The 24,951-nt window shown below is 37.3% G+C and overlaps 1 protein-coding gene across 5 annotated transcripts in view; it reads left to right on the plus strand.

Annotated features, from left to right (window-relative positions):
- RNGTT (RNA guanylyltransferase and 5'-phosphatase) overlaps positions 1-24,951 on the plus strand; it is a 218,012-nt gene that overhangs the window by 166,702 nt on the left and 26,359 nt on the right. For 3 of the 5 annotated variants that reach the window (XM_060167795.1, XM_060167796.1, XM_060167798.1), the window contains one exon: positions 1,816-1,882. In XM_060167795.1, coding sequence (XP_060023778.1) covers positions 1,816-1,882 — 67 coding nt within the window. Of the gene's footprint in view, positions 1-1,815; positions 1,883-2,444; positions 2,553-23,997; positions 24,403-24,951 lie in introns of those variants that run through there. The other 2 variants (XM_060167797.1, XM_060167799.1) reach the window with 2 other exon arrangements.

Below are 24,951 nucleotides of genomic sequence, written 5' to 3' on the forward strand. Positions count from 1 at the left end.
TGCTTTCTACTTGCATCCAGTGAACAAATATCCCTTTAGTCATGTTTGTAACCTTCAACAACATGCTAAAAGGCATAACTGTAAGTATCACTCACATGCCGAACTTAAGTACTGTAGCTTTTTGCTAAATTGGTTTAATTTATTTTTGTGTTTGTCAGCTATTAGCTTTCCTTTAGTGGCCTTCAGTACTTTATAGGCCTTTAAAGAATGTAGGGAACAGAGGTGTTCCTAGGAGATGGAATATCTATCTACCTTATTTCATAAAATCTAAGGTGCTTTAACAGTGAACTTTATTAGTCTTACTAGACCAAGTCAGTGGAAGGTTAAGTAGGGGTAGAAAATTTTCCCCTTCTTTTCTTCTAGGTTCTTTGGTCTAATAATTAAATTGACATAGGACAGATTAACAGGAGAAAAACATATTTAAGTTAGTATGTACAGGATCCCCAAAGATACAAGACTCAAGGGTAGGTCGAGCAGTTGAGGCTTATGTGCCATCCTGTGCTAAGGAATGGGATAAGGGCCTGGGTCTTCAAAGGGGAGGAGGGTAACTCACAGGATGATGAGAAGAACAGATGTTTTGTATTTAGAAGTTTGCCCTGCCATGCAGATTGGTCTTTCAGTTAAAACGTTATCTATGGTAATAGCTCTCTTTCTGGGCCAGGCCCCCTATCTAAGTTCTTTTAGGCAGTTACAAGAGAGGTAAAAAGTTTTCCTGAGTCTCCTAGGTCTTGATTGCCTACAGCTTAAAATAATCCACATGTCAAAGTGGTGTATTTTGGGTTGGTGTATTCTCCCCTTCAGTAATCATACAACCATCTCACACTGTCACCCGGTGACAGTGATTACAAGATACCGTAGAGTAATTAATTTAATTATGACCTTCTCATACCCAGCACGACTACACGCTCCACAAGCATAGTTCTAATGATGGTATTTCCTTATTCACAGTGTTTCAATGTAGTCAAGAATGATAGCCCTCTTTAAATAAGAAGGAAGGAATGATGCAGGGAAGGTAACCATTTTACCTACACCCTCTAGATGGTTTGATTTTTATTTTCATGTGCATTTATTGTCTGTACAAAAAAAATAAATATTACTTATGAAATAAAGATAAGACATTTGACGTTCTTCATGGCCCATTCCAAACCTTCTTCGGGTTTTCATCTCTGACTAACTTATCCCTTACTTCAGCCAGACTTCTTTACTTTTGGTTTCAAATCTTCTGCATTCTCAGGGTATAGTTTAAAATTTCTCCCTTTGCCTTACCAACCCTTTAAAAGTTAAGCCTAAATTCCTCTTCAGGCTTCTCCAGCTCCCTCCATAGAAGGTATCTCTCACTCCACTACTTTGCAATGGCAAATACCTCTAGAATAGCATTTATCAGAGGCCACCTTTTGTTAGGGTTGTGTATCTGGTTTTCCTGTTAAATTTTGGGACTGAACTGTTTAGGTTTGTATTATCTCCGTAGTGCATAATATAGACACACAGTGAGTGTTTCTTGAATTGAACTTTTATAGATTTTTAAATATATGCATTGCTTCTTTTAATTCTCCCCTATGTAGTAATTTTGCTAGAATTACTAGTATGTTAGACTGTTTTACATTTAAGTTGCCATTCTCAGTATTTACCCATCATCTTCTGAAGTATAAGAATTATTCCTTTGCTGGTTACTATTCCATCGTGCAAAAAGACAAGAATAATTGCACAGATATTAATGTTTTCATAGTCAGGATCTATTATACAAATTTTGGTAATTATACAACCTCATATTTAAGGAAGAGTATTTTATAAATAATGCTTTTTTTTCCTTTGTAGGTTACTTCCTCAGAATGTTGGCCTTCTCTATGTTGGAGGTTATGAAAGACCCTTTGCACAAATCAAGGTATGGTTGTTCATTTTCTAGTATATTTTCCCTAGATACAGTTCACTCGTCCAGAACCCACCAAAACCCTGCAAATAACTATCACAAAAATTTGGGAATGTGAATTATTAATTTCATTTGTTTTTGCATATCTCTGATGAAAAAGTAATTCAGTTTTTCAGTGAATTGATTAGTTTAATAATCTTGCCCTTAGTAGCGTTAATTTTGACCATTGCACTTCAGTGATTAGTTAAGAAGAGTACAATTTAGAGCCACATTACCCTTTTTACCAATAGAATTTTTTGACAGCTTTATTGAGGTATAATAGGCATACAGTAAAATATACATATTTAAACTGTACAATTTGACATACCCTTGTGAAACCATCACCACAGTCAAGGTAATGAACATATCCATCACCCCTAAAAGTTTCCTTGTGCCCCTTTGAACTCCCCCGTCCTGCCCTTCCTTTTTCTTTTTCAGTCCCCAGGTGACCACTGATCTAATCATTATAGATTAATTTGCACTTTCCAGAATTTTATATAAATGGATCATACTGTATTTCTTTCTCTCTCTCTTTTAGCTTCTTTCATTCACTGTTATTATTTTGAGATTCACCCATGTTGTTACACTTCAGTAGTTCATTCTTTTTTATTGCTGAGTAGTATTTCATTATATGGTTTTAGCACAGTTTCTTTATCCTTTCACACGTTGAGAGACATTTGGGTTGTTTCTGCTTTTTGACTATTATAAATAAAGCTGCTGTGAACATTTGTGTACAAGTCTCTGTATGGACATATATTTTCATTTCTCTTGGGTAAATACCTAAGACCAAAATGGCTGAGTTAAATGGCAGTTGTATGTTTTAACTTTTTAAGAAACTACCAAACTATTTCCCCACAAGCAGGGTGCTTGCCAGTTCCTCCATATCATCATCAACATTTGGTATGGTCAGTCTTTTTAAGTTTAGTCATTCTTATAGGTATATAGTATTTCATTGGAGTTTTAATTTGCATTTCTGTAATGACTAATAATGTTGAGCATCTTCCCATGTACTTATTTGCCATCTGTACGTCTCTAGTGAAGTGTGTGTTCAAAACTTGCCATTTTTTAATTGGGTTTTATGTCTTATTACCGTTGAGTTTTGAACATTCTTTATATATCTTCTGGATGTAAGCCCTTTATCAGATATGGGATTTCTCTTAACAGGATCCTCAGAGAGCAAAAATTCTTAATGTTGGTGAAGTTCAGTTTATTAGTTTTTTTCACGGTTCTTGCTTTTACTGTTGATCTAAGAAATATTTGCCTAGTCCAAAGGCTAAAAGATTATTCTCCTATGCATTCTTCTAGAATCTTTATAGTTCTAGGTTTTACATTTAAGTTTATTGTCCAGTGGAGTTAATTTTTGTATATGATGCAAGGTTCAAGGCATAGAGGAATGTTGTCCCCCTACACCCCAACCTTTCTTTGGCCCGTGGATATCCAGTTGTTCCTAAACCATTTGTTAAAAAGGGTATCCTTTCCACCATTGAAGTGCCTTTGCATCTGAGTTGAAAATCAATTCACCATATGTGTGTGAATCTATTTCTGAGCTCTTTATTCTGTTCCATTGACCTATGTATCTATCCCTCCACCAATATCACACTGTCTTGATTTTTGTAGCTTTAGAATAAGTCATGAAGTCAGGTAGTGTAAATCCTGCAACTTTGTTCTTTTTCAGAGTTGTTTAGACTACTCTGGGTTCCTTTAATTTCCATGTGAATGTTAGAATCATCTTGTCAATTTCTGTAAAAATACCTGCTGGAATTTTGATTTGGATCACGTTGAATCTGGAGATCAATTTGAAGAGAAATGACATCATAACAGTATTGAATCTTACAATTCATCAAAGCCACATATTTCTCCATTTATTTAGATCTTTAGTGTCTCTCAGCAGTATTCCATTGTTTCAGTGTGTTGGTCTTGCACATTTAAAAGTAAATTTATCTGTAAATATTTTATATTTGTGATGCTATTTTAAAAGTATTTTTTATTTCATTTTACGATTGTTTTGCTAGTACATAAAAAGACGATTAAATTTTGTGTGTTGACTTTAAATCCTACAACTTTACTATACTCAATTAGTAATTCTAGTAGCTTTTTTGTAGATTTCATAGGATTTTCTACATAAATGATTATGTCATTTACTGAGAGGCAGTTTTCTTTTTCCTTTCTGATCTTGATATTGATACCTTTTATTGCTTTTTCTTGCTTTAGTGCACTGGCTAAAACCTACAGTACAAAGTTGATTAGAAATGGTGAGAACAGACATCCTTGCCTTATTCCTGATCTTAGAGGGAAAGCATTCAATTTTTTGTCAAAGATTGTTTTTATAGCAATATTAGTTGAGGGTTGAAGCACAGATTCCAACTAGGCTTTCTTGTAAAAAGTGGAATAGTATTATGAATGTTCAAGGCAGTAAATAAAAAGAAAGGTTTGCAGTCATCCTTTTCCTTTGTTATTTTAACTTTATTAATGTTTTCTGACAGACCTGTAAAATTTGATTTGTTTTTTTGGTTTAGTATTGGATTTTTCCTCACATTTGTTTCTTGGCTCTATGAGTTAATTATTTTTCTCACATTCATTTGTTGGATGTGATTTTGAATTCCTTTCCCCCTACATATATGACCTATTTTTATGCTTTGAAAAACAAAGATTTTTCAGAATAGACTGAGCCTGAATAGGACATATAAGATATTTAATACTGAGGCGGTTTAGTCACATTATTGACATTTTAAAATGAAAAACCTTCTTTAGCTACCATAGCATCAGCACTTCTTTAAGTACCTTCCTTAATTTAACTTAAGACACTCTCAGAAGTCCACATTAGGGTCTTAAGTTGTGGACCCTCTTAAACGTTTCTGATTCCCTAAGTAATGACAAGCATTCAGGTACATTTTTTTAAATTCTATTTTTAACATCCCTGGAACACAAGTGGAGTTGGCAAGAGTCTCTTCATAAACCTCCCTCACTATCCTGTTCACCAAATTCTCCAGTAGAGGCAGGAATTCTAATAAGTTTCAGCAGAAACATTTCTAAAAGCCCAATTTTTTTTCTGTCCATTGGTTTGGAAAATCCTGTTTCTCTGTATTATAACTGAAATAATGAAAAAGTGAGAGGCTTATCTGATATATTTAAGGAAGGGTAGAATTTGTGTGTGTGTGTGTGTGTGTGTTACATGTTGTGTCAAAAACATAAGTGTATGTATGTATGAGGGTGATTCCTCCATCACTCACCTGATTCATTAACATATCATTTTCTTTATCCAAGCCCTTTCTAACAAGCCCAGTGACAGAGGTCAATCCTTTGTCAACCCTTTATGCCTAGATAATCAACTCAATAGAAAAAAGTCCATTATTTTAGGCCATCTTTTTCCTTTGATGTTGCTATGGGAAAGGTTTCTCTCATGTACTGTAAAAGGATTTCTTATCCTCATTAATCGTTGAAGTTCTTCTATAATTCCTGTGGTTCTTATGAAAATGCTGTATAGATCCCTACCTAATTAGAATGCTTGTAAGTTAATTGGAAAACAATTTTTAAAAATCATAGTTTAAATGCTTGAGATCAGGCTAGAAATTTAAGGTTCATTCCCTGCCCCTTGCCTTGCATCTGACTTCTTCTGGACATGAAATACCAGTATTCGTTTGCTGTTCAACTAAATGTAATGATACTGTATTGTGTGGCATAGATATCAGATATGACCTTTAATAAATGGAAACTGTTTTGCTTTCTTAAGAGAGTATTGGTTGATTTTTTTTTTTTTATAAATCAAGATAGAAAATTGTTCATTTGAATATTTAGGAAAAGGAATTCTCATTTATTAACATCACAGGACTAAGTGTGAGTGGCTTGGTGCTAGAGGCTACATTTGTTAAAGTGGCATTTTACATTTGTATTTCTAAAAAGGAGCTCCAATTTATAAAGATCAGAAAGAGAAAAAGGAAAACACAAAAAGGATGGTGGATATTTGGGCTAGTGTTAAATGAATTCAGAAAATTTGCTATAGCGTGACAATAGATGTATGTACTATTAGCATATAACATGAATTGTTACAACCACTCTTTCTCTCTCTCTCTCTGTCTCTCCCTCCCTCCCTCTCCCATGATTAATCTTTTAGTTTTAGTTTTCTGTCCAAGCCCTAGATAAAGATACCAGTGTGTACAAACATGGGACTTCATTACAGTCTTAGACCAGTACATCTTCATGCTAGTTTCAGGTTTCATTATTTTTAGAGGAAGTTATCCCAACTTTACCTTTTATATCTCTTAACATCTTCTGAAAGTCATCAGAATAAGTTTTCTTGGGAAATTTGTCATCTGAAGAACTTGATTTTAAACATACATGATTATTTTCTTATTTTAAACTAAAATATGATAAACTAAATAAAACACTGATCCTTTTTTTTTTTTTTTTGTGGTACGCGGGCCTCTCACTGCTGTGGCCTCTCCTGTTGCGGAGCACAGGCTCTGGACGCGCAGGCCCAGCGGCCATGGCTCACGGGCCCAGCCGTTCCGCGGCATGTGGGATCCTCCCGGACCGGGGCACGAACCCGCGGCCCCTGCATCGGCAGGCGGACTCTCAACCGCTGTGCCACCAGGGAAGCCCAACACTGATCATTTTATAATGAGTTGTAATACAGAGTAAGAAAAGAATTGCCTCACATATCCACAGCTATTGTTTAGTGCTGTAAATGAAGTAGATTTCACCCTCATCCAAGACTAACTTCTTTCAACTTTATTGAGATTAAGATAAGTTTCTAGATGTACTGGGCTCTGTGTGACTTAGGGTTTTCTTAAGTAAGAGATATGTTTCATTATATCTTTATATGTAGTCTTTGAAATTTAAAAGGGAAGTTTTGAAAAAAGTAAAATTTTACTTAATTCTTATTTGTATGCTTTCAAGTTGTCAGAAGCTTTTTTGGGGTGGAGGGGTGGTTATTTCTGTATATCTTTGCATAATACCTTTATCTTATTTCAGTGCGTATATAATTCTATTGTTCATAGTTTAGTTTTATAGACATGGTCAAGTTTAAATAATAATTTACATTTTATTTATTTTAAAATTTATTTATTTTTGGCTGCATTGGGTCTTCGTTGCTGCGTGTGGGCTTTCTCTAGTTGGGGAGAGCGGGGGCTACTCTTCATTGTGGTGCGAGGGCTTCTCATTGTGGTGGCTTCTCTTGTTGCGGAGCACGGGCTCTAGGCACGTGGGCTTCAGTAGTTGTGGCGCATGGGCTTAGTAGTTGTGGCTCGCGGGCTCTAGAGCACAGGCTCAGTAGTTGTGGCGCGTGGGCTTAGTTGCTCCACGGCATGTGGGATCTTCCCGGACCAGTGATCGAACCCGTGTCCCCTGCATTGGCAGGCGGATTCTTAACCACTGAGCCACCAGGGAAGTCCCAATAGTTTACATTTTATACCTATTATTCTGTGTTGTTTTCTAAGGCATTTTACGGTGCAGTAAAAATCTCAGTGCTATTCTCATAGGGTTCTAGTCCTGGAGGCTCCACTTACCAGCCATAATCCATAAAACCAAGAAGGATTGAAGCTTGTCAACATCACTTTTAATCAACTCAAGGATTGTTACGGAAAGTCTCAGAGCCACAGGGCTGTCCCTCTCCACCGGGCTTGGTATTAGTTGCCTCTTGCAGTTCAGACAGCCCAAGAAGTGTGTGAAGCTGTGAGGCTGAGTCACATACAGTTTTCACTTTGACACTGTGGAATGGCTGAATGTCTTTTGTATTTTAACTGTGAATTCCATGCAGCAGCCATATGTGAAATGTAAGGAATATAACCGTTATTCTGAGGCAGTTATTTTATAGTCAGTGCAGCTGGGTTATTCTCTGCCTCAGAACTTGGTTCCATCCCTGCTGAGGGACTGGGTGCCATTAGTCACAGTCTCATACTCTAGGCTTTCTGAGCTTCAATTTTTAAGTCTCTTTACAGCCCAGGAAATATAAAATTGGTGTAAAATTGGTGTTTGTATTCATATACATATTCCGTTAGTGCAAAGAAACAGTGATCTCTTCATTTTTGAAATATTTGAAAATCCATCAAACCATTCCCTCAGACTTTTTTAAATTAAAAAAAGTAGAATACTTTTCCTTTTTAGGTATATTGAGCTTGGATTGTTATTTGTTACTTAAAAATATCTTTGAAATGTCTAATAATGTGTCAATTTTAATTTTTAGGGTAAATTAAATTTAAAGATAAAGTATTTATTTGGGGTCTCTTAGGAAATACTGAGAAAACTAGGAAAACTGATTTGTTCACTGACTGATGATGTTTTAGAAAATGTGTGGCTCATTAGATCAACACTTTTTACTAAAGGAAATTATTTAACATCCATATTTTAAATCTCTAAAATATCTGAAGTATTACATCAGATATAGATGCAGGCCTAGAACTGAGTATTGTAGTTTAGTGGCTTCCAAACTTACCACCATGACCTGTAGGAATGTAAGAAGTGTACTTTCATTGAGTTCCAGCACACATACACATATGTGTATTTATACACACACAACATAAACCAAAGTTTCAAAATAAGTATGATTTTCCATTCTGTTCAGTTTATTTTTCCGTTGATTAAGTTTTTAAATGTGGGTCTCAACCCACTAAATTAACTTCTCTGTTTGGAAAATGGGTCACGACTCATAGTTTGGCAGACACTGCTGCAGGGTAGGACTTGTCCAGCTAATGCTGCCATTTGCCACATTGATGCAGTGCAGGCAATGGTGAGGAAGCTTACCTGCCCCTGAGTTGATGGTAGTCCTCGGAGTGGCTTTGGAGGGGAAGAAAGTGATGTGATGTCATAGTTGCTGGGGAGAAGGAGGAAGAGAGTATAAGAAAAGATAAATGAGAAGTGACTTAAGATGTTTCATGGAGCCAAGCAAAGCTATTTTCTATTTCAAAAGGACCCTAATTCTCATAAACAGAAGAGAGACTTCTGTGCCTACTCTGTCTTCCAAGTGATTTCATGTATTTTGAGGCTAGAAAGACAAATAAAGTTTAGATCTCCATAGATGAATAAAACAGAAAGAAACGGAGATGAGTGAGAAATTGAGAGAGCAGTGGAAGCAGATCTAGATTAGTGTGCCATATTCATTGAATAATTGCTCAGTTTTCTGTAGTACTGTGAGTGGAGAGGCAAGTTTTCAGTGTCTCACGTTGCAGTAATCAGAGCGGACATGGGTATTTCTTTGTTGAAAGCAGATTCAAAAAGTGAAAAAAAACTTAAAAAAAAAAAAACACCTCACAAACTGTCATGGAAGCCAAAAGTCTCTTTACTTATATGCAAAAACTATTAAGTTGCTGACGGCATTTTATCCTGCACACTTGCTGACAGAGTGCTTCAGGACCACTGCTGGGTTCTCTAGTGAGCCCATCTAGTAACTTTCTGGATGTTAAAAATCATGCATTGTTACCAACAAATCACATCGAAACTGCAGACTTAGGGTTCCAGAAAGTATTCAATAGCAGTAGTTTTCCTGCCATTTTTACCAACGTGCTTTTGGCCGTGTTACTGCCAAAACTGAGTAACACTTAAGGCCTGTGGTCATACATGTTTCAGTTTCAGTATTCTTACCTTCATGTCCTTAAAAAACGTATCTGTTTACAAAAATATGAGTCCCATAGGGCTGGGCTGTGTCTTGTGTACTTCTGTATCCTCAGCAATTAGCCTAGTGCCTGAGACATAAAAACACTAAATAAATATTTAACATTATTATTGAAGAATGCCTAGAAAACCAAATATTGCTTTTTTTTTTTTTTAAATTGAGGTATAGTTGATATATAGCATATTAGTTTCAGGTGTAAAACATAATGGTCCAATATTGTACACATTGCAAAATGATCACCACAATAAGTCTACTTAACATCCATCCCCTTACATGGTTACAAAACAGTTTCTTCTTGTAATGAGAACTTTTAAGATCTACTCTTTTAGCAACTTCCAAATATACAATACAGTATTATTAACTATAGTCACCCTGCTCTTAACATTACATCTCCAGAACGTATCTAACTTATAATTGGAAGTTGGTACCTTTTGACCCCCTTCTTCATCCATTTCTCCCACCCTCACCCACTGCTTGCAGCAGCGACTAACCTGTTCTCTGTATCTGTGAGCTTGTTGTTGTTTTTTTAAACCATCAAGTATTTACCATGAAGTTCATCAAAGTATTTAAAACTCTGGTTCTAATTACATACATATTTACTGCATTAAAACTTTATTTTCTCATCTCTTGAGCTGGGATTATCTTTGAGGCAATATAAATTAATTTTCCTTTCTAATTTAAGATTGTGGTTGTAAATTGTTATTAACATCAGTAAGTTTATTTGAAATGTAGATTGTGTGAATTATTCTGAGAACATTTTAAATCTAGTCCTCAAATTATTTTCCAATTAAGAAAGCATTTTTCTTAGCTGGATATTCCAATTACTTTCAATCTCTCTTGAGCTAGCCACTTTATAGAAAAATATTAGAAATCATTTTAGCATATTCTAGTTTTTTTGAAAACCAGATCTATCATTATCAAGCTGTCTTCTTGTTACATGTGATTTGGAGAGAAAAAGACTAAACAATTCCTTTTTGTAATTTTGAAATGTTCTCAAGAAAGGAGATAGTATCATGCTTACTTACATATTTATAATGCAATGGACATCCTATTTTGGTGAAAGGAAATAACATGGTGTTTCTTATCCTGTTGGGTTTTTTCCCTACCAATGTTTTACATCTAAAAAGAATTTCAAACGCACTGACAACCATGTAAATAGAAAAGATAATATCTAAAATGACTCTTGTAGAAGTCATATTTCTGACAAATGCCATGGTTTCTGATCTAGATTGTACATTAGACATCTAGAAGTTATATATTTCACTTTTTTCCCACAAAAGGAGAAAAATAATTTCTCCAGTAAATAGTCAGTTAGGAAGGAATATTACTTGTCCGCTTGCCTAATAAAATTTGAAAAAGCAACCCCGGTCCCCTCCCCCCTCCCCAAGGCAGAGGTGGCAATAAAGACCCATTTCAAGTGTATCATGGCCATGATTCAGGCAGCTAGGGAAGCTCCAGACCAGTGTTCTCTTTGTTGACCCTTCGAGAACAATAACAAACTATGAAACTCTGAGACTAGATAATACAAATCCATTAATGTTGCCAGTGATTTGTAATGGGCACTATTAAAGTTGGTACCTTGAGCACCTTCAGAAGTTTCAGACTACTGCAGTAAGTGATATTCCATCATAAGTAGATACGGTAATTGTAAGTTATGGGTAGGAGGGATCCTTCTTTTTTTTTTCTTTGAATTTTATTTTATTTTTTTATACAGCACGTTCTTATTAGTTATCCACTTTATACATATTAGTGTATATATGTCAGTCCCAATCTCCCAGATCATCACAGGACCACCACCACCGCCTGCTGCTTTCCCCCTTTGGTGTCCATACATTTGTTCTCTACATCTCTGTCTCAATTTCTTCCCTGCAAACCGGTTCATCTATACCATTTTTCTAGGTTCCACATATATGTGTTAATATATGATAATTCTTTTTCTCTTTCTGACTTACTTCACTCTGTATGACAGTCTCTAGATCCATCCATGTCTCTACAGATGACCCAGTTTCGTTCCTTTTTATGGCTGAGTAATATTCCATTGTAGACATCTTCTTCTTTTTTTTTTTTGCGGTACGCGGGCCTCTCACTGTTGTGGCCTCTCCCGTTGTGGGGCACAGGCTCTGGACGCGCAGGCTCAGCGGCCATGGCTCACAGGCCCAGCTGCTCCACGGCACATGGGATCCTCCCAAACCGGGGCACGAACCTGTGTCCCCTGCATCGGCAGGCGGACTCCCAACCACTGCGCCACCAGGGAAGCCCTGTACTACATCTTCTTTATCCATTTGTGTGTCGATGGGCATCTAGGTCGCTTCCATGACCTGGCTATTGTAAATAGTGCTGCAATGAACATTGGGGTGCATGTGTCTTTTTGAATTATGGTTTTCTCAAGGTATATGCCCAGTAGTGGGATTCCTGGGTCATATGGTAATTCTATTTTTACTTTTTTAAGGAACCTCCATACTGTTCTCCATAGTGGCTGTATCAATTTACATTCCCACCAACAGTGCAAGAGGGTTCCCTTTTCTCCACACCCTTTCCAGCATTTGTTGTTTGTAGATTTTCTGATGAAGCCCATTCTAACTGGTGTGAGGTGATACCTCACTGTAGTTTTGATTAGCATTTCTCTAATAATTAGTGATGTTGAGCAGCTTTTCATGTGCTTCTTGGCCATCTGTATGTCTTCTTTGGAGAAATGTCTATTTAGGTCTTCTGCCCACTTTTGGATTGGGTTGTTTGTTTTTTTGATATTGAGCTGCATGAGCTGTTTATATATTTTGGAGATTAATCTTTGGTCCATTGATTCATTTGTAAGTATTTTCTCCCATTCTGAGGGTTGTCTTTTTGTCTTGTTTGTAGCTTCCTTTGCTTTGCAAAAGCTTTTAAGTTTCATTAGGTCCAATTCGTTTATTTTTGTTTTTATTTCCGTCACTCTAGGAGGTGGGTCAAAAAAGATCTTGCTGTGATTTATGTCAAAGAGTGTTCTTCCTGTGTTTTACTCTAAGAGTTTTATAGTGTCTGGCCTTACATTTAGGTCTCTAATCCATTTTGAGTTTATTTTTGTGTATGGTGTTAGGGAGTGTTCTAATTTCATTGTTTTACATGTAGCTCTCAGTTTTCCCAGCACACTTACTGAAGAGACTGTCTTTTCTCCATTGTATATCCTTGCCTCCTTTGTCATAGATTAGTTAACCATAGGTGCATGGGTTTATCTCTGGCCTTTCTCTCCTGTTCCATTGATCTATATTTCTGTTTTTGTGCCAGCACCATTCTGTCTTGATTACTGTAGCTTTGTAGTGTAGTCTGAAGTCTGGGAGCCTGATTCCTCCAACTCTGTTTTTCGTTCTCAAGATTGCTTTGGCTATTCAGGGTCTTTCGTGTTTCCATACAAATTGTAAAATTTTTTGTTCTAGCTCTGTGAAAAATGCCATTGGGAGTTTGATAGGGATTGCATTGAATCTGTAGTTTGCTTTGGGTAGTATAGTCATTTTCACAATATTGATTCTTCCAATCCAAGAACATGGTATATCTTTCCATCTGTTTGTATCATCTTTAATTTCTTTCAGTGTCTTACAGTTTTCTGCATACAGATCTTTTGCCTCCTTAGGTAGGTTTATTCCTAGGTATTTGATTCTTTTTCTTGCAGTGGTAAATGGGAGTGTTTCCTTAATTTCTCCTTCAGATTTCTCATCATTAGTGTATAGGAATGCAAGAGATTTCTGTGCCTTAATTTTGTGTCCTACAACTTTACCAAATTCATTGATTAGCTCTAGTAGTTTTCTGGTGACATCTTCAGGATTCTCTATGTATAGTATCATGTCATCTGCAAACAGTGACAGTTTTACTTCTTCTCTTCCAATTTGGATTCCTTTTATTTCTTTTGCTTCTCTGATTGCTGTGGCTCTGACTTCCAAAACTATGTTGAATAATAGTGGTGAGAGTGGACATCCTTGTCTTGTTCCTGATCTTACAGGGCATGCTTTCAGTTTTTCACCATTGAGAATGATGTTTGCTGTGGGTTTGTTGCATATGGCCTTTATTATGTTGAGGGTAGGTTCCCTCTATGCCCACTTTCTGGAGAGTTTTTATCATAAATGGGTGTTGAATTTTGTCAAAAGCTTTTTCTGTATCTATTGAGATGATCATATGATTTTTCTTCTTCAGTTTGTCAATATGGTATATCACATTGATTGATTTGTATATATTGAAGAATCCTTGCATCCCTGGACTAAATCCCACTTGATCATGGTATATGATCCTTTTAATGTATTGTTGGATTCTGTTTGCTAGTATTTTGTTGAGGATTTTTGCATCTGTATTCATCAGAGATATTGGTCTGTAATTTTCTTTTTTTGTAGTATCTTTGTCTGGTTTTGGTATCAGGGTGATGGTGGCCTCGTAGAATGAGTTTGGGCATGTTCCTTCCTCTGCAATTTTTTGGAAGAGTTTGAGAAGGTTGGGTGTTAGCTCTTCTCTAAATGTTTGATAGAATTCACCTGTGAAGCCATCTGATCCTAGACTTTTCTTTGTTGGAAAATTTTTAATCACAGTTTCAATTTCATTACTTATGATTGGTCTGTTCATATTTTCTGTTTCTTCCTGGTTCAGTCTTGGAAGGTTATACCTTTCTAAGAATTTGTCCATTTCTTGCCAGTTGGCATTTTATTGGCATAGAGTTGCTTGTAGTAGCCTGTTAGGATGCTTTGTATTTCTGCAGTGTCTGTTGTAACTTCTCCTTTTTCATTTCTAATTTTATTGATTTGAGTCCTCTCCCTCTTTTTCTTGATAAGTCTGGCTAATGGTTTTTCAATTTTGTTTATCTTTGAAAGAGCCAGCTTTTAGTTTTATTGATCTTTGCTATTGTTTTCTTTGTTTCTATTTCATTTATTTCTGCTCTGATCTTTATGATTTCTTTCCTTCTACTAACTTTGGACTTTGTTTGTTCTTCTTTCTCTAGTTCCTTTAGGTGTAAGGTTAGATTGTTTATTTGAGATTTTTCTTGTTTCTTGAGGTAGGATTGTATTGCTATAAAGTTCCCTCTTAGAACTGCTTTTGCTGCATCCAATAGGTTTTGGATCATTGTGTTTTCATTGTCATTTGTCTCTAGGTAGTTTTTGATTTCCTCAATGATCTCTTGGTTATTTAGTAACGTATCATTTAGCCTCCATGTGTTTGTGTTTTTTACGTTTTTCCTCTGTAATTGATTTCTAATCTCATAGCGTTGTGGTCAGGAAAGATGCTTGATATGATTTCAATTTTCTTAAATTTACTGAGGCTTCATTTGTGACCCTAGATGTGATCTATCCTGGAGAATGTTCCATGCGCACTTGAGAAGAAAGTGTAATCTGCTGTTTTGGGATGGAATGTCCTATTAATATCAATTAAATCTATCTGGTCTATTGTGTCATTTAAAGCTTCTGTTTCCTTATTTTCAGTTTGGATGATCTGTCCATTGGTGTAAGTGAGGTGTTAAAGTCCTCCACTATTATTGTGTTACTGTCAATTTCCTCTTTTATAGCTGTTAGCAGTTGCTTTATGTATTGAGGTGCTCCTTTGTTGGGTGCATATATATTTACAATTGTTATATCTTCTTCTTGGATTGATCCCTTGATCATTATGTAGTGTCTTTCCTTGTCTCTTGTAACATTCTTTATTTTAAAGTCTATTTTATCTGATATGAATACTGCTACTCCAGCTTTCTTTTGATTTCCATTTGCATGGAATATCTTTTTCCATCCCCTCACTTTCAGTCTGTATGTGTCCCTAGGTCTGAAGTGGGTCTCTTGTAGACAGTATATATATGGGTCTTGTTTTTGTATCCATTCAGTGAGCCTGTGTCTTTTGGTTGGAGCATTTAATCCATTCACGTTTAAGCTAATTATCAATATGTATGTTCCTATAACCATTTTCTTAATTGTTTTGGGTTTGTTTTTGTAGGTCCTTTTCTTCTCTTGTGTTTCCCAGTTGGAGAAGTTCCTTTAGCATTTGTTGTAGAGCTGGTTTGGTGGTGCTGAATTCTCTTAGCTTTTGCTTGTCTGTAAAGCTTTTGATTTCTCCATCAAATCTGAATGAGATCCTTCTGGATAGAGTAATCTTGGTTGTCGGTTCTTCCTTTTCATCACTTTAAGTATATCATGCCACTCCCTTCTGGCTTGTAGAGTTTCTGCTGAGAAATCAACTGTTAACCTTATGGGAGTTCCCTTGTCTGTTATTTGTTGTTTTCCCCATGCTGCTTTCAGTAATTTTTCTTTGTCCTTAATTTCTGCGAATTTCATTACTATGTGTCTCGGAGTGTTTCTCCTTGGGTTTATCCTGCCTGGGTCTCTCTGGGCTTCCTGGACTTGGGTAGCTATTTCCTTTCCCATGTTAGGGAAGTTTTCGACTATAATCTCTTCGAATATTTTCTCGTGTCCTTTCTCTCTGTCTTCTACTTCTGGGACCCCTATAATTCGAATGTTCTTGTGTTTAATGTTGTCCCAGAGGTCTCTTAGTCTGTCTTCATTTCTCTTCATTCTTTTTCTTTATTCTGTTCTGCAGCAGTGAATTCCACCATTCTGTGTTCCAGGTCGCTTACCCGTTCTTCTTCCTCAGTCATTCTGCTGTTGATCCCTTCTAGTGTATTTTTCATTTCAGTTCTTGTATTGTTCATCTCTGTTCATTCATTAATTCTTCTTCATCTCTGTTTGTTTGTTCTTTAATTCTTCCACGTCTTGTTAAACATTTCTTGCATCTTCTCCATCTTTGCCTCCATTCTTTTTTTGAGGTCCTGGATCATCTTCCTTATAATTATTCTGAATTCTTTTTCTGGACGTTTGCCTATCTCCACCTTGTTTGGTTTTTTTCCTGGGGTTTTATCTTGTTCCTTCTTCTGATACATAGACCTCTGCCTTTTCATCTTGTCTATCTTTCTATGAATGTGCTTTTTGTTCCACAGGCTGCAGGACTGTAGTTCTTCTTGCTTCTGCTGTCTGCCCTCTGGTGGAAGAGGCTATCTAAGAGGCTTGAGCAAGTTTCCTGATGTGAGGGACTGGTGGTGGGTAGAGCTGGGTGTTGCTCTGGTGGGCAGAGCTCAGTAAAACTTTAATCTACTTGTCTGCTGATGGGTGGGGCTGGGTTCCTCCCTATTGGTTGTTTGGCCTGAGGCGACCCAACATTGGAGACTACCTGGGCTCTTTGCTGGGGCTAATGGTGAAGTCTGGGAGGGCTCCCGCCAAGGAGTACTTCCCAGAATTTCTGCTGCCAGTGTCCTTGTCCTCACGATGAGACACAGCCACCCCCCACCTCTGCAGGAGACCCTCCAACACTAGAAGGTAGGTCTGGTTCAGTCTCCTATGGGGTGACTGCTCCTTCCCCTGGGTCCTGATGCACACACTACTTTGTGTGTGCCCTCCATGAGTGGAGTCTGTTTTCCCAGTCCTGTCGTAGTCCTGCAATCAAATCCCACCAGCCTTCAAAGTCTGATTCTCTAGGAATTCCTCCTCCTGTTGCCAGACCCCCAGGTTGGAAAGCCTGACATGGGGCTCAGAACCTTCACTCCAGTGGGTGGACTTCTGTGGTATAAGTGTTCTCCAGTTTGTGAGTCACCCACCCAGCAGTTATGGGATTTTATTATATTGTGATTGCCCCCGTCCTACCATCTCATTGTGTCTTCTCCTTTGTCTTTGGATGTGGGGTATCTTTTTTGGTGAGTTCCAGTGACTTCCTGTCGATGATTGTTCAACAGTTAGTTGTCATCCCGGTGCTTTTGCAAGAGGGAGTGAGAGAGCACATCCTACTCTGCCATCTTGAACCAATCTTTCTAAATTAAGAAGGATCTTTGATTGTCTTGAGACAGGAATTTAAAAATATAGTCAAATAAATCTAATTATCTCTTAAAACAGTTTTTTTCTAACTAGTGAGCTGGTTATTTGTTTTCTTCATATCCCAAAGTTTCATTTTCTATAGAATTATTTGCCAGTAAGTAAAAATGATAAGCTTGTTGTTCAGGAAATTCACAAACTGTACTAAATGCAATGAAGTGTAAGATTTGGAGAAACTGTTATAAATTTAATATTGCAAATACAAGTCAGCATTAAGGTACCATTTGGATATTTACAGTTTTACTAAAATATTTTAAATATTAATATTTAAGTTCTTTCTACAGTGTGATCAGATCAGAAGTTGTGATACCCAGGAAATAGCTTCACAAGTGGTCATTCATCTGCTAAAATAATATGTTCTTTCTAGTGTTAAAGTAGTTTTAATTGTTTTCTGCTAAGATTTAGACTGCTAATAGTCAAAATATTAACAGTGAACACACATTATGTATCTTTTTTAAAAAATTAGTCTATCCAGAATCTATATAGATAATCTAGACACATAAAATGACATTTTAGGTTGTTTGACTATACAAAATTTCTTCTCAATAGATTGCAATATTTTAGAGTCAGATTCTACTTACTAAGTCTTAATAAAAGCAGTTATCTAGTCGGAAATTCATTTCATTTCGTATAAAACTTTTTTCTTTTTGTGGGGGTCAAAGGATGCTGAGACTTTGAGAAACAAATAGTATAAAAGAATATTTAAATTAAATGTACCCCTAATGTGTGTGTGTGTGTGTGTGTGTGTGTGTGTGTGTATATATATATATATATATCTATCTTACATTTTATCAAATGTTAAAACCATATTGATATCTCTTCGGATATCTCATCTTTTTTTTTTTTTCTTATTTGTCAGTATTTGAAAACTTTCTAACACGAAAAAGGAAAGCAGGATAATATGCTTGTTTAAAACCAAAAGCATGAATGGTTAGTACCGTTATTAAGCAAACAAATATTATAGCCAACATTTATTGAGCACCAAGTGCCAGGCACTGCTCTAATTAATTCTCAGACAACCTGTAAAGTGTAGGTACTTGTAGCATTTTCAGTTTTACAGATCAGGAAAACATAGAAGGCTTAGTGACACACTGAAGGTTACAGTGCCAACAGGTAGTTTACATTATATTGCCTGCTATGGAGTATTATTTTAGTGTATACTATTTAGTGTACTAATTACTATTTATGTTGCATTACCATATATAGTATATTATTGTAATTCTTGAAGCCCTTCTGAGTTTTGATTTTATAGCAGGCCAAAATTATCTCTGTAATTGGTATAATACTAGTTAAGACACGGATTGTACTAAATGGCTTGACCAAAGGAAATGTGGTTCCACCACAAGGATCAAGGTAGAGTCATTGTGGTTTATTTACATCCAAAGAGATGGGAGTATAAAGAGCTCAAAGTTTTAATCTTACTTCTACTACTTATTTAGTCATTGTTGAGTGTTTATGTTCATTAGTTGTTAATTGTAAGAGCTGAGAGTTCTTGTATTGAGAACATTTGTGAACTGCTGAAATATTAAAAGGCTTCTAATTAAAATATCTTCTGATATAGTTATGGAGTGTTTTCCTTTTGTTCCCAAAGCATCTAGTTTGGAATTTATTGTGTCATATGTTTCTCCTCAGCCATGATTTTTTAGAAGGCCCAACCCTCCTAGTTGTTTTCCTTTTGAATTAAATGCTTTTTACTTTGCCTTTATTACTTTTTAATATCCAAGAGATTTGGGTGAAAGTATTATATGGTTATTAATTTGAAATAGTCTCTAGAAATCTATTTCTTCAAGAACCAGCTGGGAAGAAATCAGGTATATAAATTTTTTTTTTTTTTTTTTTTCTGCATTACACGGGCCTCTCACTGTTGTGGCATCTCCCGTTGCAGAGCACAGGCTCTGGATGCGCAGGCTCAGCGGCCATGGCTCACGGGCCCAGCCGCTCTGGGGCATGCAAGATCTTCCCGGACCGGGGCACGAACCCGTGTCCCCTGCATTGGCAGGTGGACTCTCAACCACTGTGCCACCAGGGAAGCCCGCAATAGTTTTTTTTTTTTTTCAACCAGGTGTGGCAGTTTTGCTAGATACAGTGAAAAACAGTCTCTCATTTTTTGACTCAAAGTTGTGTATGCTTTGTGAGCATAGATGGAATTAAAGCATTTTAATGTTTTTCAAGATCAGTGTATCTTGGACACATTTTGATGACTCAGGGCTGATTTTACCTGCAGAAGGAACTAGAGCAGAGTTGCACTGAGAAGGAACAGATGTTTTCTAAGTTTCAGGATGAGTAGGTTGGTTGCATAGCACAAGAGTAATTGGACGATGTAAAAGGCAGTGACAATGAAAATAAGCAAGGAGATGTTCTCAGGGTGGTGATGGTTTAGCAAAAGGATGAATGAAATAAGGCCACATGCATATGATGAAGGTCATTAGATGTCACAAAGTGGGGATTTCTGGAGTGAAATGGAGCCACACAAGGCAAAGGTAGAAATTGTACTGGTGAGGGTAAGTTACTACCAGTGATGAACTATTCCGTTCTGTTGTATCCTATTAAAAGATACAGACTTCCATGCTCTGTAGGGCTCAGTTTTATCCATAATAAGTAAAATCTTAAGCCTGCTGAGGATTTTCAAATGCCTTTACTGGCCTGAATGATTTATTAAATCAATACAATTATGAAAAATTATAGTTTGGGAGAGAAAAGTGAAGACAAGTCCGTTCTTTTGAATTCTTCTTATTCTTGGTGGAGTGCCAAATGTCCTTAATAGATTGACTTCCCTTGAGCCCAGGCCTCTTCTTCACTCAGTCCTGTTGGCTGTTAACTAATGGCCACCTCTTCTGAGGGACTTGAGGTAGAGCCACATCACTTCTTCCTTCAAACCTTCTACTCCTTGATAGTTTCTATTTTAGGCATCTTGACACTCTCTAGCATAAATTCAGTCTCTGTTTCTGGCCTTCAGAACCTTTCTTAAGTTTATCCCACACTAGTTTGGTTTTTTTTTTCTTTTTTTGTGGTATGTGGGCCTCTCACTGTTGTGGCCTCTCCCGTTGCGGAGCACAGGCTCCGGACGCGCAGGCTCAGCAGCCATGGCTCACGGGACCAGCTGCTCCGCAGCATGTGGAATCTTCCTGGACCGGGGCATGAACCCGTGTCCCCTGCATTGGCAGGCGGACTCTCAACCACTGCGCCACCAGGGAAGCCCTTCTTTTCATTTTTAAATCATCACCAAGAGTGGCTTCCTGTTGCCCACTGTAGCAAATATAAATTCCTTCCATCGGGCTTTCCTGTGCTCTTGTCCCCTCATTTTCCCTAACTCCCACTCCCCTCTAATGGTGACAATTCCCTATTCCTTTGACTATATGTACTAGTCTCTTGGCAATTTTTTATCTCAAAACTTACCTGCTAGTCAAAAAGAAACATTGATTAGGTATATATGTACAAAGTATTTTGGTGAAGACAGGGATATAAAGATTAATAAGCTATTTTCTCAATGTTTTGTAATAGCCTGTATGGGAAAAGAGTCTGAAAAATATATATATACATATGACTGAATCACACTGCTGTACACCTGAAACTACCCCAACATTGTAAATCAACTATATTTCAATAAAAAATACCGTAAAATAAAAAAAATATTTTATATTCCCCTAACTTATTTATAGTCTGACTGGTGAGATGCAAAGAATCTCTTTGTAAAAAGATAATTAACAACAGAAGGTAGGATGTGATGTGTCGGATGCTTGGAATTAGCTATAGATGTCCAAAGCTGAGGAAAAACTCTGGGCTGGGGTAGTTGAAGTGGGATTCACAAAGGAAATAAGAACTGTGTTTTCCTACCAATTAGGTGAATAGTAGGGTGAGTGTGTGTGTGTGTGTGTGAGAACTGTGTTGTCCTACCAATTAGGTGAATAGTAGGGTGTGTGTGTGTGTGTGTGTGTGTGTGTGTAAGAAAGACTTTATCTTTCTCTGTTTACTCCTTGGAGGAATAGGAGAATGACAGGTGTTTTAGGGAAGTAGAAAATGCAAAGTGTGGAGTGGAACTATAAAGTCTTGCCTTGAGTATAAAAGAAAAAGTTTATGTAAGGAAGTAATACGAGATATGGTTGAAGAGGTAAATTGGTGTTAGAGAGTTAAAAAGAAAAAAAACACACTAACAGCAAAACTATACAGACCGCTTTAAGAATTTGTAATTTGGAACTGGGCAGGGACTAATACCTTTTTAGAGAAACACCAGAATTTTAGCTGAGAACCAAACTCACCATCAAAAACTGACATTTTCTTGCTGATTTGTATCAGTATTTCAGATGGCTTCTTTAGACCCAGCTAAAGTAACTAATAATAATGCTCACTGCCATGGACAATGACAAAAGGGTCCTGGATTCCTAAAGTCATAACTGTCAGGTAGTAAAATATTTTTATATCTTCTTCATATTGTTTGAAGTAGAGCTAATATAAAAATAGTTCAAATTAATGTTTCTATTCGTTTTTTTCTGATATTCTCTTGCTGTTCAAGTGGAACTATTATTTGTGACAGGAAATGAATGCCCTAGAGAACCTTTCTTAATGTGACTAGTTATACTTTTGAATCTGACAGTTCAAGTCATGGAAGATCTTGCCTTTCCATAGTTGTTATTTCAGTTATTTTCATCTCTTTTTGTGTGTCTTGAGAAGTTAAGATTAAGCCCAAGTCTGTTAGACATAGTTTTCACAGGAGATTTGTATCCTGGAAAAAGACGGCAGATTGATTGGTTCAGGTTTGTTCAGTGCAGATTTTTATTGTGAGAAAGAAATCAGTTCATTATACCTTTCTTCCCATTGAAGGTGATATTTGACCCTTTATTGTTGCATTCACAGCTTCTTTAGAGAATTACCATCAAAATTGTGACTTTAAAAACATAGCATCAAGACTATTATTGACTTAAAAATAAATAATAATTATTTATAAATAATACATAAATAGGTCTAAAAATCTAGCTCTTCTAGTGTACCATTTTCATTAAACATTTCCTTCAGTGTTTCTGCGTGGTAATCTGGAAGCAGAAACCTGAACTCTAGTGATATACTACACAGTAATAGAATTTGCATATTTTTGGTTTGATATGTATTCTTTCTTTTGGAAATAACAACCTTTGACATTATTTTTAAAGTTAGATGTTTTTGTTAAGATCAGTGATCATTTACAGAAACATCTATGGCATAAATGGAATGGTAACATATGACTTTAATTGTACTAGGAATAGAAAAAAATAAGGTATTTTTATAAAGAGCAAAGAAATCATTTTTATTGAGCACGTATTATATGCCCAGGACATATTATACCTTCTAATATTTATAAAGTCTTATAAAGTAAATATTATTTCTACTTACAGATGAGAAAGTTGAGATACAGAGAGGTTAAAGAACTTGCCCGTGGTCATGCAAACCAGTAAATGATATAATTGAATCTGAACGCAGGTTTTCTTGACTCCCTAAGCCCATTCCCTTTGTTCTTTACAACACTGTTTTTGTGTAAATATTGCTGACTTAAATTTTCCATTGGAGACGTTGATCAAGTATTCCAAGGGGTCTTCCCTGGTGGCGCAGTGGGTGAGAGTCTGCCTGCCGAGGCAGGGGACACAGGTTCGTGCCCCGGTCCGGGAAGATCCCACATGCCGTGGAGCGGCTGGGCCCGTGAGCCATGGCCGCTGAGCCTGCGCGTCCGGAGCCTGTGCTCCGCAACGGGAGAGGCCACAACAGTGAGAAGCCCGTGTACCACGAAAAAAAAAGAAAAAAGTATTCCAAGGGAGTCAGCCCATACAACAACAGTGCATTGAACAGAGCAAGCTCTATAGAAACGCAAGATGGTAGAGAGATCAGTGACCCAACAACATCATCATTTAATGAAAATTTTCCCATGTACCTTTTCTAAGCAAGCATTTATGTTAATTTTTTCATTTGATAAATTGGAAGTATCCCTACCTTCTTAAAGTGTCCTATAATTTATAGAACTTTTATTTTGAGTATTGTCTTGGACTATTTGCCTGTACTTTAATAAAGTGATGGCTTCAGGAATTGTTAATATCTCTTAAGCCAGTTACTGCCTCAGAAAGTGGCCCAAGATTACTGTGCTTCAGGGTTGGTGATTTGCTGTCAGCTATTATTTCTCAAAGTCACATTCTGGCAGTTCCTTTCTTGCTTCTTTTTTTTTTTTTTTTTCTTGTGAGTAACTTAAAAAGTGCCAAAATTTCTAGGGAAAATTAGGTGACTAAACTTGTTAAATCAATCACCTTAATTTGCACCTGATTATATGCATCCATAAGCTTTGACCAGTGGGCCTAAAGGTGTCTCCACATCCTCCTCGAAAAGTGTAGTACTTTCATTCACTGACATTGTGTTCCTATTTTTTCTTTTTTTAATAAGGAGGTGTTAATTCTGCCATATTTGCCTTAAGACAGTACTGCACTACTGGTACTGTTTTGTTTGCTGGAAGGGCCTACAGACTTACCCTTTATTTCTCTTAATTATGTACGCTGCTCTCGTGGTCCTAAATATTTGAATGTGGTTCTGCTTACTGGCTGTATAAGTGTAAATACGGCCAAGAAGGCAAAAAGCATTAGCAGCTCTGCTCAGAAATGATGTTCTTTCACTTGCAGTGGTTTCTTTTCTTCAGTGAGCCTGCTGCTGCCTTTCCTCACCATCTCCCTTTCTTCACGGTGGCAGTAGTTGATGTCTCTGTCACTGCTACTCACAGCTGCATCAAGTGACGTAAAACAGGTTTGAAACTTACAATACTTTTCCCGTAACATAGGTGTATCTTCAAGTTTGTCAAGCAGAGTGACTGAACCAGTTCTGCTTTCTATTCTCTTGTCAGCCAGTGCCTTGCCGGAGTTTTCACATTTGTTGTCACAGTAGCGGTGTAGTGTGGTTTATAATCCATATGCCTCTTTTAGGTACATCTGCAGGTTTAAACGCTTTGCTTGTCCCTACAACACAGGACTCATCTCTACTGCTTGAGTGCTTCTGGTGTATAATCACGGTAGCAGTGTATTTCAGCTTCACCATGGTCATCTTAAAGAAAACACACAGGGGCTTCCCTGGTGGCGCAGTGGTTGAGAGTCTGCCTGCCAATGCAGGGGACACGGGTTCGTGCCCCGGTCCGGGAAGATCCCACATGCCGCAGAGCGGCTGGGCCCGTGAGCCATGGCCGCTGAGCCTGCGCGTCCAGAGCCTGTGCTCCGCAACGGAGAGGCCACAACAGTGAGAGGCCCGCGTACCGCAAAAACAAACAAACAAACAAAAGAAAACACACAGGAGCTTTAATATAAGCTGGAAGCTTTTCTACCAAACTAGAAATATGCTAATGGCAGATTCCAGGCACTCTCATAAAGGCACTATAATGTTATTAAGAGGAACCTCTTTGGCTTCCCTGGTGGCGCAGTAGTTGAGAGTCCATCTGCCGATGTAGGGTACACGGGTTCGTGCCCTGGTCCGGGAAGATCCCACATGCCGCGGAGCAGCTGGGCCCCGTGAGCCATGGCCGCTGAGCCTGCGCGTCCGGAGCCTGTGCTCCACAACGGGAGAGGCCACAACAGTGAGAGGCCCGTGTA

Source organism: Lagenorhynchus albirostris, chromosome 12 (genome assembly GCF_949774975.1).
Source record: "Lagenorhynchus albirostris chromosome 12, mLagAlb1.1, whole genome shotgun sequence".
Taxonomy (NCBI): domain Eukaryota; kingdom Metazoa; phylum Chordata; class Mammalia; order Artiodactyla; family Delphinidae; genus Lagenorhynchus; species Lagenorhynchus albirostris.